Raw genomic sequence first — 13,477 nt, forward strand, 5'->3', positions numbered from 1 at the left:
CTAATGTCCATGCCTTGTGTTTGTTGGCGCCAACAAATCTCTTCTGCTTGTTGCTTTTCCTTGGTAGAGGTTTCATTTGACCATAAATGCCTGAATCGTATAATCGTCTCCTTTGAACAGTTGATGTAGAGATGTGTCTGCTGTGTGGCATTTATCTGGGCCAAGCTCCCAGGCCTCTGGTAGAGGACCCGAGCTTGAAGGATAAACCGCCCGCAGGGGCGTGCTGGGTGTTTATTTATGTATGTATATATATATATATACACACACACATATATAAAGAGAGAGAGGGGGAGAGAGATACATACTATAAGATCAGTTTTAATGGTCTACCATGTTCCCTAAGGTGCACGGAGCCACAATATGCAATGTTTACGATTTAGAGTCGCTCGTCCTCTGTAGTGCGAGCTAGAAGTACCACATGGTATTTTTAGGTGGTATTTTTAAGGTGGTTCAGTTTCATGTGTTCATGTTAAATCTGTTAGTAACAAGAATATGACACTGAATAATAACAAATGGTTTTTATTTGTCTTTTTGATTGACCTTCACAATAATCAAAGATTTGATTAGTAAAAAACAATCAGATGGTTCTGATATTTTGCTTTATAAAATAATGATTGCATGAATAAAATTATTATGTGAAGTATTTCTTATTCATTTTTTATAGATTCGGATTGTCACAATTCAATTATAAATGTAATAGTCTGTTTTTTTTTTTTAAATTTCTTCTTCGTTGGATTGTTACTATATCCATAACTGACCTTTTTTATTTTTTAAGCTTTTTTAAATTTTATTTTTAAGCTTAGAGCACTACAGAATCCATCGGATTCAGCCATGTTGATAGCAAAGCCGTGCAGGTAGGTGGAATTCTCTTGTTTGCAAGGTATTTGGGTAAAGTGAATCTTTTCCTTCATTCTGAGCATTTTTAAGCTTCCAACATTTTGCAGAAGACCTTTTCTCCACAAGATTTCCTTATTCATTGGTGTTGTAGCTTTGAGGCCTTGGTGTTCGTAATGCTTGGATCTTAGTGCAAACAGTGCAGTAATTTAATTGCAAATGCGCTAACATTTAAATCAATTGAGAATCCATCCACTGAGAATTTAATGTCAACTAGCCAGGATGATTTTTTTTATGAATTTTAGGGATACCATTATATTCAATAGAATTTGCTGAGAAAGCTCAGAATGAAGATTTGAATTAAATTCCAATAGAAATGAATCATGAATGAAGTGCACTACCAGCAAAATAATAATTGTTATTATGCTATAGTCCTTCACTTCCCAACCACAATGGGAACATATCACCCACAGACCCAAATGGAAGAGAATTATGACGGTCTACAGCTGCAATCAGTTTTCTTGTTATCTTCAGAACTTTCCACACTCTTGATTTGTCCATTTCACGCACTAGTTCTCCCTTACTTATCTTTTTATTGATTACTTACTTATCTACCTCCCATTGGTTCCCTGTAAGGCTGGATATCAGTGAGCTGAAAATCATTCTGCTAATCTACCGCTTTGCTAATTGGTGCTTAGCATGGACTTAATATATCATCTTGACACCAAAAGAGGCCAAATGATGATAAAGGCTGCAGCACACTATTTCTTTTGCATCAATACACAGTATGTACATGTTTACAATTATGGCTGATATTTGTCAGCACAAAGCTTTAAGATATTAAAAACAGTTATTGCGTAATACAGACTTTTGCACCTGTATTGCTTTTTGTGACCTTTTTATTTGTGATCACTTAATTAGTTGAGCTCAACTCTTCAGAAAAAGATGATCAGCGTTTTTGCTCCTTCTTGATTTAAAGGCAGTTATATAAAGTAGGGCACCAAGCAGAGACCAATTAAGTTTGTATTCATGAAAAGTCAAAAATGCAAATTAAAATGTGGATATGTCTGGACACTGACCTATTTTCTGTCCTGAAAAGGCACATTTCTTACAGTGTCTTAGCCTGGATTAACACATGCAAAGATCAACTGAAATAACCAGGGATTAGTCCATGACTCTGTTAAGGGAATTGTATTAATCCACAGACAAGAATCATCATTAGAAATGGAATTGGGTATGTCTCCATTTTCGGTGTTTCTTGATTCGGTAACATCTCTTCTCTGTCAGGCTCACAGAAGGCTGTTTCTCCTCATTTTTGTTCCTTTTGTCTGGACCTTGTGACCTTTGACCTGCCTCCTGTTGGTTCTCTGTAAGGCTGCATATTAATGAGCTGAAACTCATTCTGCTAATCTACAGTTTTGCTAATTGCTGTCTACAATGGACTTAATACATCATCTTGGTACCAAATGTTTAAATTGGAAATTTCCAACATCACTTGTATGCAAAACAGTGTATTTAACCAACTTCTGAGCAAACCTCTAATAGTTCATGTGTCTGTTGCATCTTTGCAGGTATATTTGTGGTTCAACACACAGTAACAAAACACTCTCACAGGCTCTCTTTGGTGTTCCTTCCCTTATTTAATCCCTTAGCTAATAAGCCAGCAGCGATTCCTTTATAGCTAAAAAACAAACCAAAAAAACAAAAAGGTCAGTACCCATGCATGACTGTTACAAAATCCATAGTATAAAAGCAGCTAGGCAATTAGAATTAAACCCTTCAAAAATAAAAGCAAAGGTGAAAAGCATAAATAGAAATTTGGTCCATTCAGGGTATTATTATAATATTATTTACAGTACATTAATCTACTATTCGATACCCTTATTTTATATTTGACTGCAGCATGCTACACCAATTTAAACAGAATTTACATTTAACAGAGCAAGTACTCTGTTAAAGACACATTAACAAAATCAATATTGAAAGAGTCTGACAAAGAGTCTTTCCTTTGACCTTAGCATTTGATGTCAAAAGATGCAGCTTTTCCCTTTTCCCCCACATTTGGCTCAGCGCCAATAAATATAAGATTGGCGTTGACAGTTAGTCTCAGGGCAGTACAGCATTAAAAACATTGAACAATTAGTCTACAGCTCATATCACAGTTAGAAATCCAAGATGAGCAAAAAGGCACACATTACAAAACTGTATAGAGGAAACTCATACCAGTCTCAATCTACAAAAGGCAGAGTCTTGAATGACAAGATTTCTTGAGTGATTGTAGCAAGAGTCTGGATTCACTAGCAGCTCTGTTGGTGGTTTCAGGGAAGGGACGAAATGCTGTTGCTCATTTGTAAAAGTGTAGTATTTTTTTGTTGGTTTTATTTATTCGTTGGTACCAGGGATTCAATGCTTTCAGCCATGCTGGTGGTTTCCGTCACGATGGTCCCGTTAGCGTCAAAGGACTGAGTTTTCTCGTCTTCTTGTGTCCCGATGAGACTCAGCATGGCTTTGTACAAGAACTGGTACTGCTCCTAGAAAATGGGTAAACAACTCATTATATGTTCATTGTACAGTTTTGTGTGTTTAACTAACCTGCTGTGCATATTTTTCTACTCTACCTTACCACTCGCAGTGCTTTTTACAACCTGCCACAATCACCGATCCACTTCTTTTTCTGCGCTTTCTATCTAACATTTACACACACAATAGATACATTGGAAAGCAACTTGGGGTTATCTTGCGAAAGGATATTTGGCATGCAGACTGGAGTAGCCAGGAATTGAACCATCAACCTTCTAATTACTAGATGACCTGTACATTTGCGAGGTGGCTCAGGAGGTAGTGCTGGAGCCTATCCCAGCTACTACAGTGGGAGAGGTGGGATACCCTGGAGATCCAATTTGATGCACAGAGACAACCACTCACATTCACACCTATGGGCAATTTAAAATCATCAGTTAATCTTACCCCACTAACTGCATGTCTGTGGACTGTGGGAGGATCTGGAGTACCCAGAGAGAACCCACACAAACACAAGGAGAACGTGCAAACTCCACACAAAGGCTCTGGCCAAATGGTGTAGTTGAACTCTGGATATTCTTGCTGTGAAGCAACAGTGCTAAACACCAAACCACCATGCTGCCTTGCTGAAAAAAGTTTTTCCTGAAAAACCAGTTCATACATTTGTAGGCTGGACTATTGTAACTCATTATTATAGGACTCTGCAAAAAAAAATCTCTCTTACTTGATCCAAAATACTGCAGCAAAAGTACTGACCCTGTTAAATCCAGAATCTAATTTAAAATCCTTCTAAAACAACTAGAATTTACAATTCAATTGCAAAACGTTTTTTGCAAGGATGTGGAACACTGTGGATGTGAACAAAGAGTTCTAGATAAACAGCTTGTTTGTGTACAGTGAAAACAAGTGTGCCCAATAAAGTGGCAGACACTGTAAAAGTGGTTTGTTTGTTTGTTTTAAACATACTGAAAGTTGTCAGATGTTAAAAAAAAAGAGAGAAATATGTCCCTTGCATCCAAAATTGTCAGTACAAGAGAAGTAAAAGTGCAGACTGTAAGCCACTGACAGACTTCCTGACAAAACACATGACAGCCACTGGTAGGTGTGCCCCTTAGGGGTGAGGGAGTAGGACTATGACACAGGCCAACCAATCCGCAATTGATATTAAAATGAGGGAGGCATGACATGAGAAAATGGCCCCTTTTCTCTCTGTCATGCCTGTAAGAGAAGCACTTTGCACTCCTCTCACAAAATGGCTTTAAAATGAGGCTTCTCCATATCACATTCAGATCAAATGTGATATTTATGTGTTTTAAAAACCGTGAGCATCCTGACAAGTTGTTGTCCATATGTGTGGGTTTTTGGTATGTGTGGTGCTTAAATTGAGGTCAGGAGAGCAAGTTAAAAACTGAGGCTAGCGATTTTTCCAGTCGGGCTACCAAAATCTATCTCTGCCCTGCCCGTCGGGCTATCATAGGAAGGAAAAATATATGTCAATGCTTTTGCATTCTTTCGGAAATTTCGTTTGAATTTGCGCTTCTTTTTTGCTTTCACTTTGCAATCGTGCGAACTGTGTATAGAGAGCGACAGCACTGATTGGTGAGTGACGATAATTTGCGCACCAATTCCTCTGACATCGTCTTATCAATCGTTAGCTTACTATGCAAACATGACAAGTGAAATCTCCCGCAGCTTAAACATGTGAGAGGTTGATCGCGCAGAGAATCGCTGAGCTTATGTGAGTGCGTGTGTAAAAGCAGCAGGATTTATATTTTAGTTCTGCTGAGCCAAATAAGACAGGTCAGGGTGAAGAAGTGACAGCCAAAGAAAAGCTTACCACAAAACGGAAAAGTTATGACAAATGAGACTATAAGGCAAAAAGAAAGTGCAGCTTTATGGTTTCATGGACAAAAGAATTTCTGTGGCTGCAAAATGACGAGCTATATAACCGGGGCTGCACATAAGTGGTCCGCAGGTGCGCATTCGCTGCCAAAATAAAAAACGCGCACAAGATAAGATGTTGCAACACGTGTTTGCGTACATAAGATTTTCTGGAGGAGGACAGACATTTATTTAGAACTCTTAAAGATGTCGAAGAAGCTCCTTTAAGCAATTACTTTGGTTTTCCTCCACCTCCAAAGAAATGTCAGAAGGAGTCCGAACCACAAAAGAAGCGCGTATTCTCGGAAAAGTGGTTGCAGGAGGTGAGCTGGCTTCAAACAGATGATGAACGCACAGAGATGTGGTGCAGAATGTGCCGTGAAAATCCCACTCTAGTGGACAAAAACAGTGCTTTTTGTATGGACGCAAACGCGCGTTGCAACTTCTTATCTGGTGCGTGTCTTTTATTTTGACAGCGAATGCGCACCTGCGGACCACTTATGTGCACTTGTGTAAATAACATGATGTTCTGCCGGGTGTGTTGTTGGTTTTCCCTCGATTTCTGAGTCGACAAGCGCCTTTGTTACTGGGACCAGTCATTTTAAGAAAGGCCCCCCATTAGAACCCATGAGAAATGCAAGAAATGCATTATTGCTCAGTCTGCAATATCTTTCCCAGAACAAACACCAATTGCAAATAACATACTAAAAATAAACCTGAAAATCAGTTTAAAACAGCGTACTATGTTGCAAAGAGTGAACTACCACTGGCACAATTTAGCAGTCTTTGCAAACTTCAAAAAGCAAATGGCCTCGATCTTGGTTCCACTTGTTTCTTACCTGTGACTTCAGTGGAAATTTCAAATTCAGGATCTGACACAGACTGATTCATGTCCTACACAGTTCTTACAAGTTCATAGAAACTTCTGTTCAATTAGAACCAAGTATTTGAGTTGATGATTGTAATTTTTATACAATGTTGTAATTTGTGTTTCAACATTTTTTTGATTAATGTTTTGTTTCCTTTACAATATTATACTTTAATGTAACAAAACATCAATCAAAAAATTGCTCTCTTTTTTATTCAGGCTACTTCAATTTATTTTGGGCTACCAAAAACTGAAGAGTCCCTGCCCAAAGGGCTACCAGGGATTTTGAAATTTTGCGAGCCCTGAAGCGCTTGGGATCTTTTATGCATTATTGTAGGATCTTTACAATATAAAACTTGAAGGGATTGTTGCCACCTCAAGGTGGCAATAACATTAACATGAATTGACAATTGATGAATGAATTGACATGTTGGTACCCCTTTTGCCACCAAAACAGCATGAACTCCACTAGACCCTTGAAGGTATCTCCATGGATCAGACTTTTTTTGTCCAGTACAAAATAAGTGCTGGAAAAAAACAATTGCTTATGCTTGATTAGATTGAGAATTTGGAGGTGAAGTCAACACCTCAAACTCATTGTCGTGCTTCTTGCCGTTTCACTGTTGTCTCCCTACTGAAAAAGGCCACAGCCATTAAGGCATATTATACCCTTAAACAAACAGAAAAAACCCAACATTTAAAGAGCCTATTACAATAAAAACAGCTGCCTTGTTGTTTTGATGCTAATTATATATTTTTTAAATATTCAAATTTAATGAGGTACACTTTACAGCATTACATTACAATAAAATTATTGTGAGACAGACAAACTTACGATGTTGTTGAAGGTTCCAGGTCTCATGAGATTCATCAGCCTGGCTACTTGGAAGACATCCACTGACGCTTCGGCATCCAACTGGCGAGTCAGAGACGAAAGAGCACAGAACAGTCCTGCTGTAAACCCACCCACACTAAAAAACAAAAAACAAAATAAATAAAATTATATGGGCATGTGGCTCCAACTTCTTGTGTTTTCTTTTTTCCTGATTTTGCTACTACTTGGCATAGCTACATTATGTCCGGTTGGTTAGCCATTACCACTTTGTCTGTTTGTATCTGGAAGTCCCACAAGAGCTTAGCCTGGTCATTCTCAGCCACCTTGGGGAGCGTCTCCCATTTTGACCTTGGGAGTTCTAGGCCATACTCAGTACATGTTCTTGTGGACTAGGCCGCCACTTGGTTATGGCGTTCCATGTATGCCCTGCCTGCTAGCATCTTACACCCTGCAGTTATGCTGGATTGTCTCAGGGGCATCTTTGCACCTCAGGTCTTGCCTGGTGTGTTAGACCCCAGCCTGTATGGATCTTGTGCTTAGAGCTTGTTCCTTTGTTGCCATGATTACTGCCTCTGTGATGTCTTTCAGTCTAGCTAACTACTGGTGGGATTTCTCAATATCCCTTCTTCTGTTTGTCGGTGGTACATGCGGGTCTGTCATCATGGGAGCTCTTGCTCTTCTTCTTTCTCTGGTTTCTGCTGCCTGAGGTATTCACTAAGCAATACTATGTGCCCATCTTCCTGATGTACTCATGGATCTTTGTTGTGTCATCCTGGATAGTAGTTCTGATACTCACTAGTTCTTGGCCACCTTCCTTCTGCTTAGCATACAGTCTCAGGGTGCTGGATTTGAGGTGAAACCCTCCATACATGGTAAGGAGCTTGATTGTCTTGATGTCAATGGCTTCTATCTTCTCCCTTGGGCCTGCCAGCTTATTGATGTCTGATAATAAGCTGGCAGGGCGTATGTGTTGATTGCACGAATCTTGTTCTTCCGATTCAGCTGACGCCTTAGGACTTAGGTTATTCTCTGCTGATATTTGGTGGCTGCAGCTTTTCTAGCGGCCTTTTTATTATTCTCCAGTCCGACATCCAACGTCTCTCTTTATATATCTATATCTATCTTATCTATATACATACACAAACACACCCACACATACACCCACAACTCCCATCTCCACTATATACACTATATTGCCAAAAGTATTTGCTTGTCTGCCATCGCATGCATATCAATTTGTCTTGTCTTCATTCCTAGGGTAAATATTATGTCAGCCCACCCTTTGCAGCTTCAACTGTATGTTTATGGGAATGTTTGACCATTCTTGTAGAAGCGCATTTGGGAGTGCCACGGTCTGTGGCTGCAGACCATGCAGCTTTTTATGAAGACCCAAATGCAGACAATCAAAGGCAAAAATTGATTTTTAACAAAAAGTGTAACCATTTACAGTGAGGAGCATAAGTATTTGAACACCCTGCGATTTTCGAAGTTCTCCCACTTAGAAATCATTGTGGGGTCTGAAATTCACATTGTAGGTGCATTGCCACTGTGAGAGACAGCATTTAAAAAACAATTCAGGAAATTACATTGTATGATTTTTAAAGAATTTATTTGTATTGCACTGCTGCACATAAAAATTTGAACACCTGGCAATCAGCAAGAATTCTGGCTCTCAAAGACCTGTTACTATGCCTTTATTAATCTAAATTATTAGCACCTGTCTGAGCTCTTTAAAGACACCTGTCCACTGGCCTAGCCAGTCTCCAGACCTAAATCCAATAAAAAATCTTTGGAGGGAGCTGAAACTCCATGTTGCTGAGCAACAGCCCCAAAACCTGACAGATCTAGAGGAGATCTGTGTGGAGGAGTGGGCCGTAATCCCTGTTGCACTGTGTGCAAACCTGGTCAAGAACTACAGGAAACGTTTGACCTCTGTAATCGCAAACAAAGGCTTTCGTATCAAATATTAACACTACTTTTCTCAGGTGTCCAAATACATTCTTTAAAAATCATACAGTGCCATTTCCTAATTGTTTTTTTTAAAGTGGGAATGCACCTACAATGTGAATTTCAGATCCCTCCATGATTTCTAAGTGGGAGAACTTTGAAAATTGCAGGGTGTTCAAATACTTATGTTCCTCACTGTATTTTGGCTGCTAACAAACATGAATAAAAACAGGTAAACTGAAAAATAAACAACAAAAAAAACTCAAAACATAAAAGGAACTAAACTCAAGGAATAAAACTTGATCCTAAACCAATAATACAAAGAATCACAAAACAGAATAAACTCAAAATGCTGAACCAGCACCCTGACAGAGAGGTCAGACAAGAGGTTCAGAGGTTGGACAAGAAGGCCTGAGTAGGTAGGTACACAGACAGACAGATGCATAGATATGGATCGTGAATAATATAAAGATTACAAAACAAGTATCAGACCAGACGACAGTATTGTAAGTAGTCCAAGGGTCTTACTTATCGTGGACCACAGTAGGGCTGTCCTCTGTGAGGATCTCTTCCTTCATCAGTTTGAAAAGTTCAAAGGTGGAAATGAGGGGACTGTCTGGGTTTGGCCAGTTGGGAGCACGATAGTGTCTCACCTCAAGAACGTAGTCATCCTATTAAGATAAGAAAAGACAGCAAACATCAGTCACAGTCAGTCATGAGAGTGAGTTTTCATGTCCACATGACAACTATTCTTATGGGCGTGGGTTTTAAATTAAAGCTGGGATACATTTTTTAGAGGGAATTCAAACTGCCATGTTACTAACCTTTGTAGCTTTCAGTATGTAGTCCTGAACTACCAGCAGGTCCTCGTTGGACAGACAAACATGAGTCTCACTCTTTTGAGTGACAGTGAACATCTCATAGCTGATCAGCTGCCCTTTATAAGGCCAGAAAACAAATGGCTCTGCTTCTTCCTCCATCTACCAACACAGGAAATCATTACATTGCATTCGTGACAATTCACAGATATCTCCAACTTGCAACTACATTTTTTCCAAACTGGCTGCTTGTAATTACAGTATGTACCATGATACTGTAGAGAGAGCATGACTTTCTCCAAAAGGTCATGGTGCACCCTGAACAGATCGCTAGTCTGGGCTAACACGTCAAGAAAACCTCAATACATTTTCCACAAAACATTAAAATATTAAACCAGAAAAGATATTTTGAGATATAAAATAAATATTAAAATAACATTTGAATTAAAGGAACAAACAGGTACAAAGAGCCCCAGGAGGATGTAGTCACAAGATTCTTTCAGGGATGTCTTTAAAAAGAACGGTTCCTCACCCCAGGCAGTGACAAAATGACTTGGGCGTTGTGGTCCCATATCATTGTCCAGAAGTCCTTTATGGTGACAGGCAAGGGTTTCTGGGTAATGATGAACTCCTTGGTGTGCCTGTAACCCTGGAGGAACATGTCAGCCACACTTACTGACCTCATTACTTGAAACGGTGGCTGTTACTGATGAATTATATACACATACACACAGAGTCATATATATATATATATATATGACTTACTGCGATATATGATGCATTAATGTAGTCTGATGTTTCCCCTGCTGTTGTCGGCAAATGCACTCGTGACCTCTCAACTGCAATATGAGATAGAACATGTTTGTGCAGACAGATGTTTTTGTGTATGTGCAGTATTTTCAGCTGCAACTGACGAGTGTGTCAGACTCACTGGGTATCACCGAGCAGTTCCTGTTCTTGTTGTGGTTGCAGTCCTGCAGAGCTGTGGAATAGTCACAGTGCTTCAGATTGGTGTAACAAACCATCTGTGGAAAACATCAAAAACCTGTAAACAACTGTAAACAACTAAAAAAACCCATCTTTCATTAAAAGATGTCTGATAATAAGTATGATAATAGTTTATGATAATATGAAGACTGCCTGAGACTGTGTCTGTCTCAATGAAACATATTGAGAGTAAGGCTTACCTTGAACTGTTTGTCCATCCCTGTTCCTCCATCAGGCCCTGGGGTCATCAGCTTGTCCACGTACGTATGCAGTTGAGCCACTGCCACCTCTGTCTCACCAGACAAGATGGCTTCCACCAGGGCATTGTGGATAAAAACATACTGTTCCTGCAGAAAGAAAAAAAACAGGACGTTTAAATTTGTCATTGAAACTTTTTTAACAGCCTCATAACAGGAGACTGAGCCAGGTAGGAAGTTTAAAATGTTAAACATTGAACTCTATTCATTTGAACATTAAAAAAATCTTACTGTCTAATAAAGGAGATGTGGAGTTTGACAGTCTGATGCAGATGAATGTCAAATTAGTCCGATTAATTAAGAAGGTCTTTTTGGTGAGTGGTCTTTGTTCTAGTAGCCACAATTCCAGTAATGTAAAGACACTCAGACATACAATCATTTCATACATTTTCTGAATCACCAAATTATTCCTGTCACGATGTAACACATAGTTTGTGCCTCATTTAGTGTTTTTTATATGTGCAGTTTAACGAGCTGCACATATAAAACATCATCTCACCAATAAATCTATAATACACTTAAAATGTGCTTTAAATAAATGAATCAGTGAAAATGTGACACTTGCAGCATATTTTAAAATTAAACTCTAAAATAAACTTCTCCCAACAGCTTTAGATTTTATTCCTCCAGTTGCAGACTCGGTTCGAGAGGACAAATTTGACCTCTTTTCAGCAAGTACAGACTCGCTGTCCTGTTAGGATCAGATAAATTGTTGTAAAATGTTTGCTGATTGTTTGTTGTTTTGGCATTATTCCCTGTTGAAGCAAACAAACTGCTGATGGCATCTTCTGTTGTTCTATGTTGCTGAACTTTTCTTGGGAGTGGGGGGCAGCACCTTGTGTTATATCTAGGTTATCTCTAGGCTTTGGATTTTGTCCTGTTTGAGGCCAAAAAGCATCACAGACTTATTTTCAGTGTGGCTTCAGCATGTGCACATGCTAATCTTATAGCAGGGGCTTAGAACAGCGAGGCAAAGTTGTCGCAGGAGCAGCATAATTTATTTCCCTATTTTTCTGTTTATTTGTCCTAAATTTATACCTGATACAGTTCTAGCCATGAAATAGAAACTGACAAACCATCATAACCCTAGTGGGCCTTAGAAATGGGAGATGGAATTAAACAAGATGGCTGTCAGAAAATAACAAGTCACAAAAATTCAAAGTTGATTATTTCTGGGACTTCGGGATCAGGATGAACTTTTGTGAAAAAAAAGGTTGTTAATGCATTCTAGTTCTGCCTGCCAGTGAAAAATATAGATAGAAACTAAAACTGTATTCGTGAGAAGAATATTCTGTTCAGTGCTATATTTAACAAGATCTCTAGCAATCATTTCAATTTATTTTATTAATTCTACACAGAATCAAAATATGGCTGAAAGAAAGGTCTACAGTTGTGGTCAGGGGTTTATATACACTCATTATGGGAATGAATGTAGAGGGTGTATACAACAGTGATCAAAATGACTGTAACCCCTCTATATCATACTGCTACACTACATTACTAAAAGTAATCATTCACTCATCCAGACCATTGAATTCAGGTGGCCACCAGGATATCAAATCAGACACCTCTGTTAGACTGCTTCTACAAAAATTTGTGAAAGAATGGGCCAGTCTGAGGCACTGAAGTGAATTTCAGTATGCTACCGTGACAGGATTCCACCTGTGCAACAAGTCCAGTTGGGAAATGTCCTCACTACTACGGTTCACAAAGTGGAGGAGACTGGGCATGACAGCAACTCAGCCTTGAAGTAGTAGACCGCTAAAGCCACAGAGCAGGGTTAGCGGATGCTGAAGTGGATAGTGTGTTACGTCTTCAGCAGTTAATGGCTACAGACCTTCAAACCACATGTGCCTTCAGATTAGCTCAAGAACAGTGCATAAAGAGCTTCATGGGGTGGGTTTCCATCGCCGAGCAGCTGCATCTAAGCGGCGTAATGCAGTGAAAAGTGATGAATCATGGTTCTATCATGGTTCTCCGTCTGACAGCCCGATGGATGAGTCTGTCAAGTGTAATGTTTGGTGGATATGGGGTTACTTTTAAGGAGTTGGGCTCAACCCCTTAGTTCCAGTGAAAGGCACCGCTAATGCTTCAGCATACCAAGGCATGGGTTTGCTTGAAGAAAAATCTAAGTATTGCCAGTGAGGTTCTCGTTTTTTATTTTTTTAATCTTCTGGGCTGCATCTGTGTTTGGTTCCAATTTAATGTCAGTTGTTCCAGTCTGGGTGCACAGATCAATGACACTGAACTTGCCATGTAGAGACTCAGGATTTACCATCCACAAAGAAGTCATTATTATTAGTAGTATTATTATTAATGGTAGTAAATGGATGGTGTGTTGACTGGCTATAGGTGTGGGTGTGTATGGACAGGAATGAGGGTGACCTCTGTCTGCACCAGGCATTTCCTCTGAGTTTGAATGTGTTTAAGGAAGCCCATGATGTTGACGGAGCCCTCATTTTGGATCTGCGTCAGCATGCTGTCCAGGACAATGTATGTGCCCGTGCGGCCAACACCAGCACTGCGCGGC

The 13,477-nt window shown here is 39.4% G+C and overlaps 1 protein-coding gene across 5 annotated transcripts in view; it reads right to left on the reverse strand.

Moving 5' to 3' along the window:
• Positions 1 to 677: 677 nt before the first annotated feature.
• Positions 678 to 13,477, reverse strand: part of ptprz1a (protein tyrosine phosphatase receptor type Z1a) — a 95,125-nt gene continuing 82,325 nt past the window's right edge. For 2 of the 5 annotated variants that reach the window (XM_080866068.1, XM_080866066.1), the window contains exons 22-30: positions 13,333 to 13,468; positions 10,891 to 11,037; positions 10,635 to 10,728; positions 10,469 to 10,542; positions 10,236 to 10,352; positions 9,710 to 9,865; positions 9,414 to 9,556; positions 6,939 to 7,074; positions 680 to 3,365 (exon numbers count right to left, since the gene is read on the reverse strand). In XM_080866068.1, the coding sequence (XP_080722194.1) occupies positions 3,213 to 3,365; positions 6,939 to 7,074; positions 9,414 to 9,556; positions 9,710 to 9,865; positions 10,236 to 10,352; positions 10,469 to 10,542; positions 10,635 to 10,728; positions 10,891 to 11,037; positions 13,333 to 13,468 (1,156 nt within the window). In that variant the 3' untranslated portion in view covers positions 680 to 3,212. Of the gene's footprint in view, positions 3,366 to 6,938; positions 7,075 to 9,413; positions 9,557 to 9,709; positions 9,866 to 10,235; positions 10,353 to 10,468; positions 10,543 to 10,634; positions 10,729 to 10,890; positions 11,038 to 13,332; positions 13,469 to 13,477 lie in introns of those variants that run through there. The other 3 variants (XM_080866065.1, XM_080866067.1, XR_013969809.1) reach the window with 3 other exon arrangements.

The sequence above is a fragment of the Rhamphochromis sp. 'chilingali' genome (genome assembly GCF_963969265.1).
Source record: "Rhamphochromis sp. 'chilingali' genome assembly, chromosome: 2".
NCBI classification, from domain to species: domain Eukaryota; kingdom Metazoa; phylum Chordata; class Actinopteri; order Cichliformes; family Cichlidae; genus Rhamphochromis; species Rhamphochromis sp. 'chilingali'.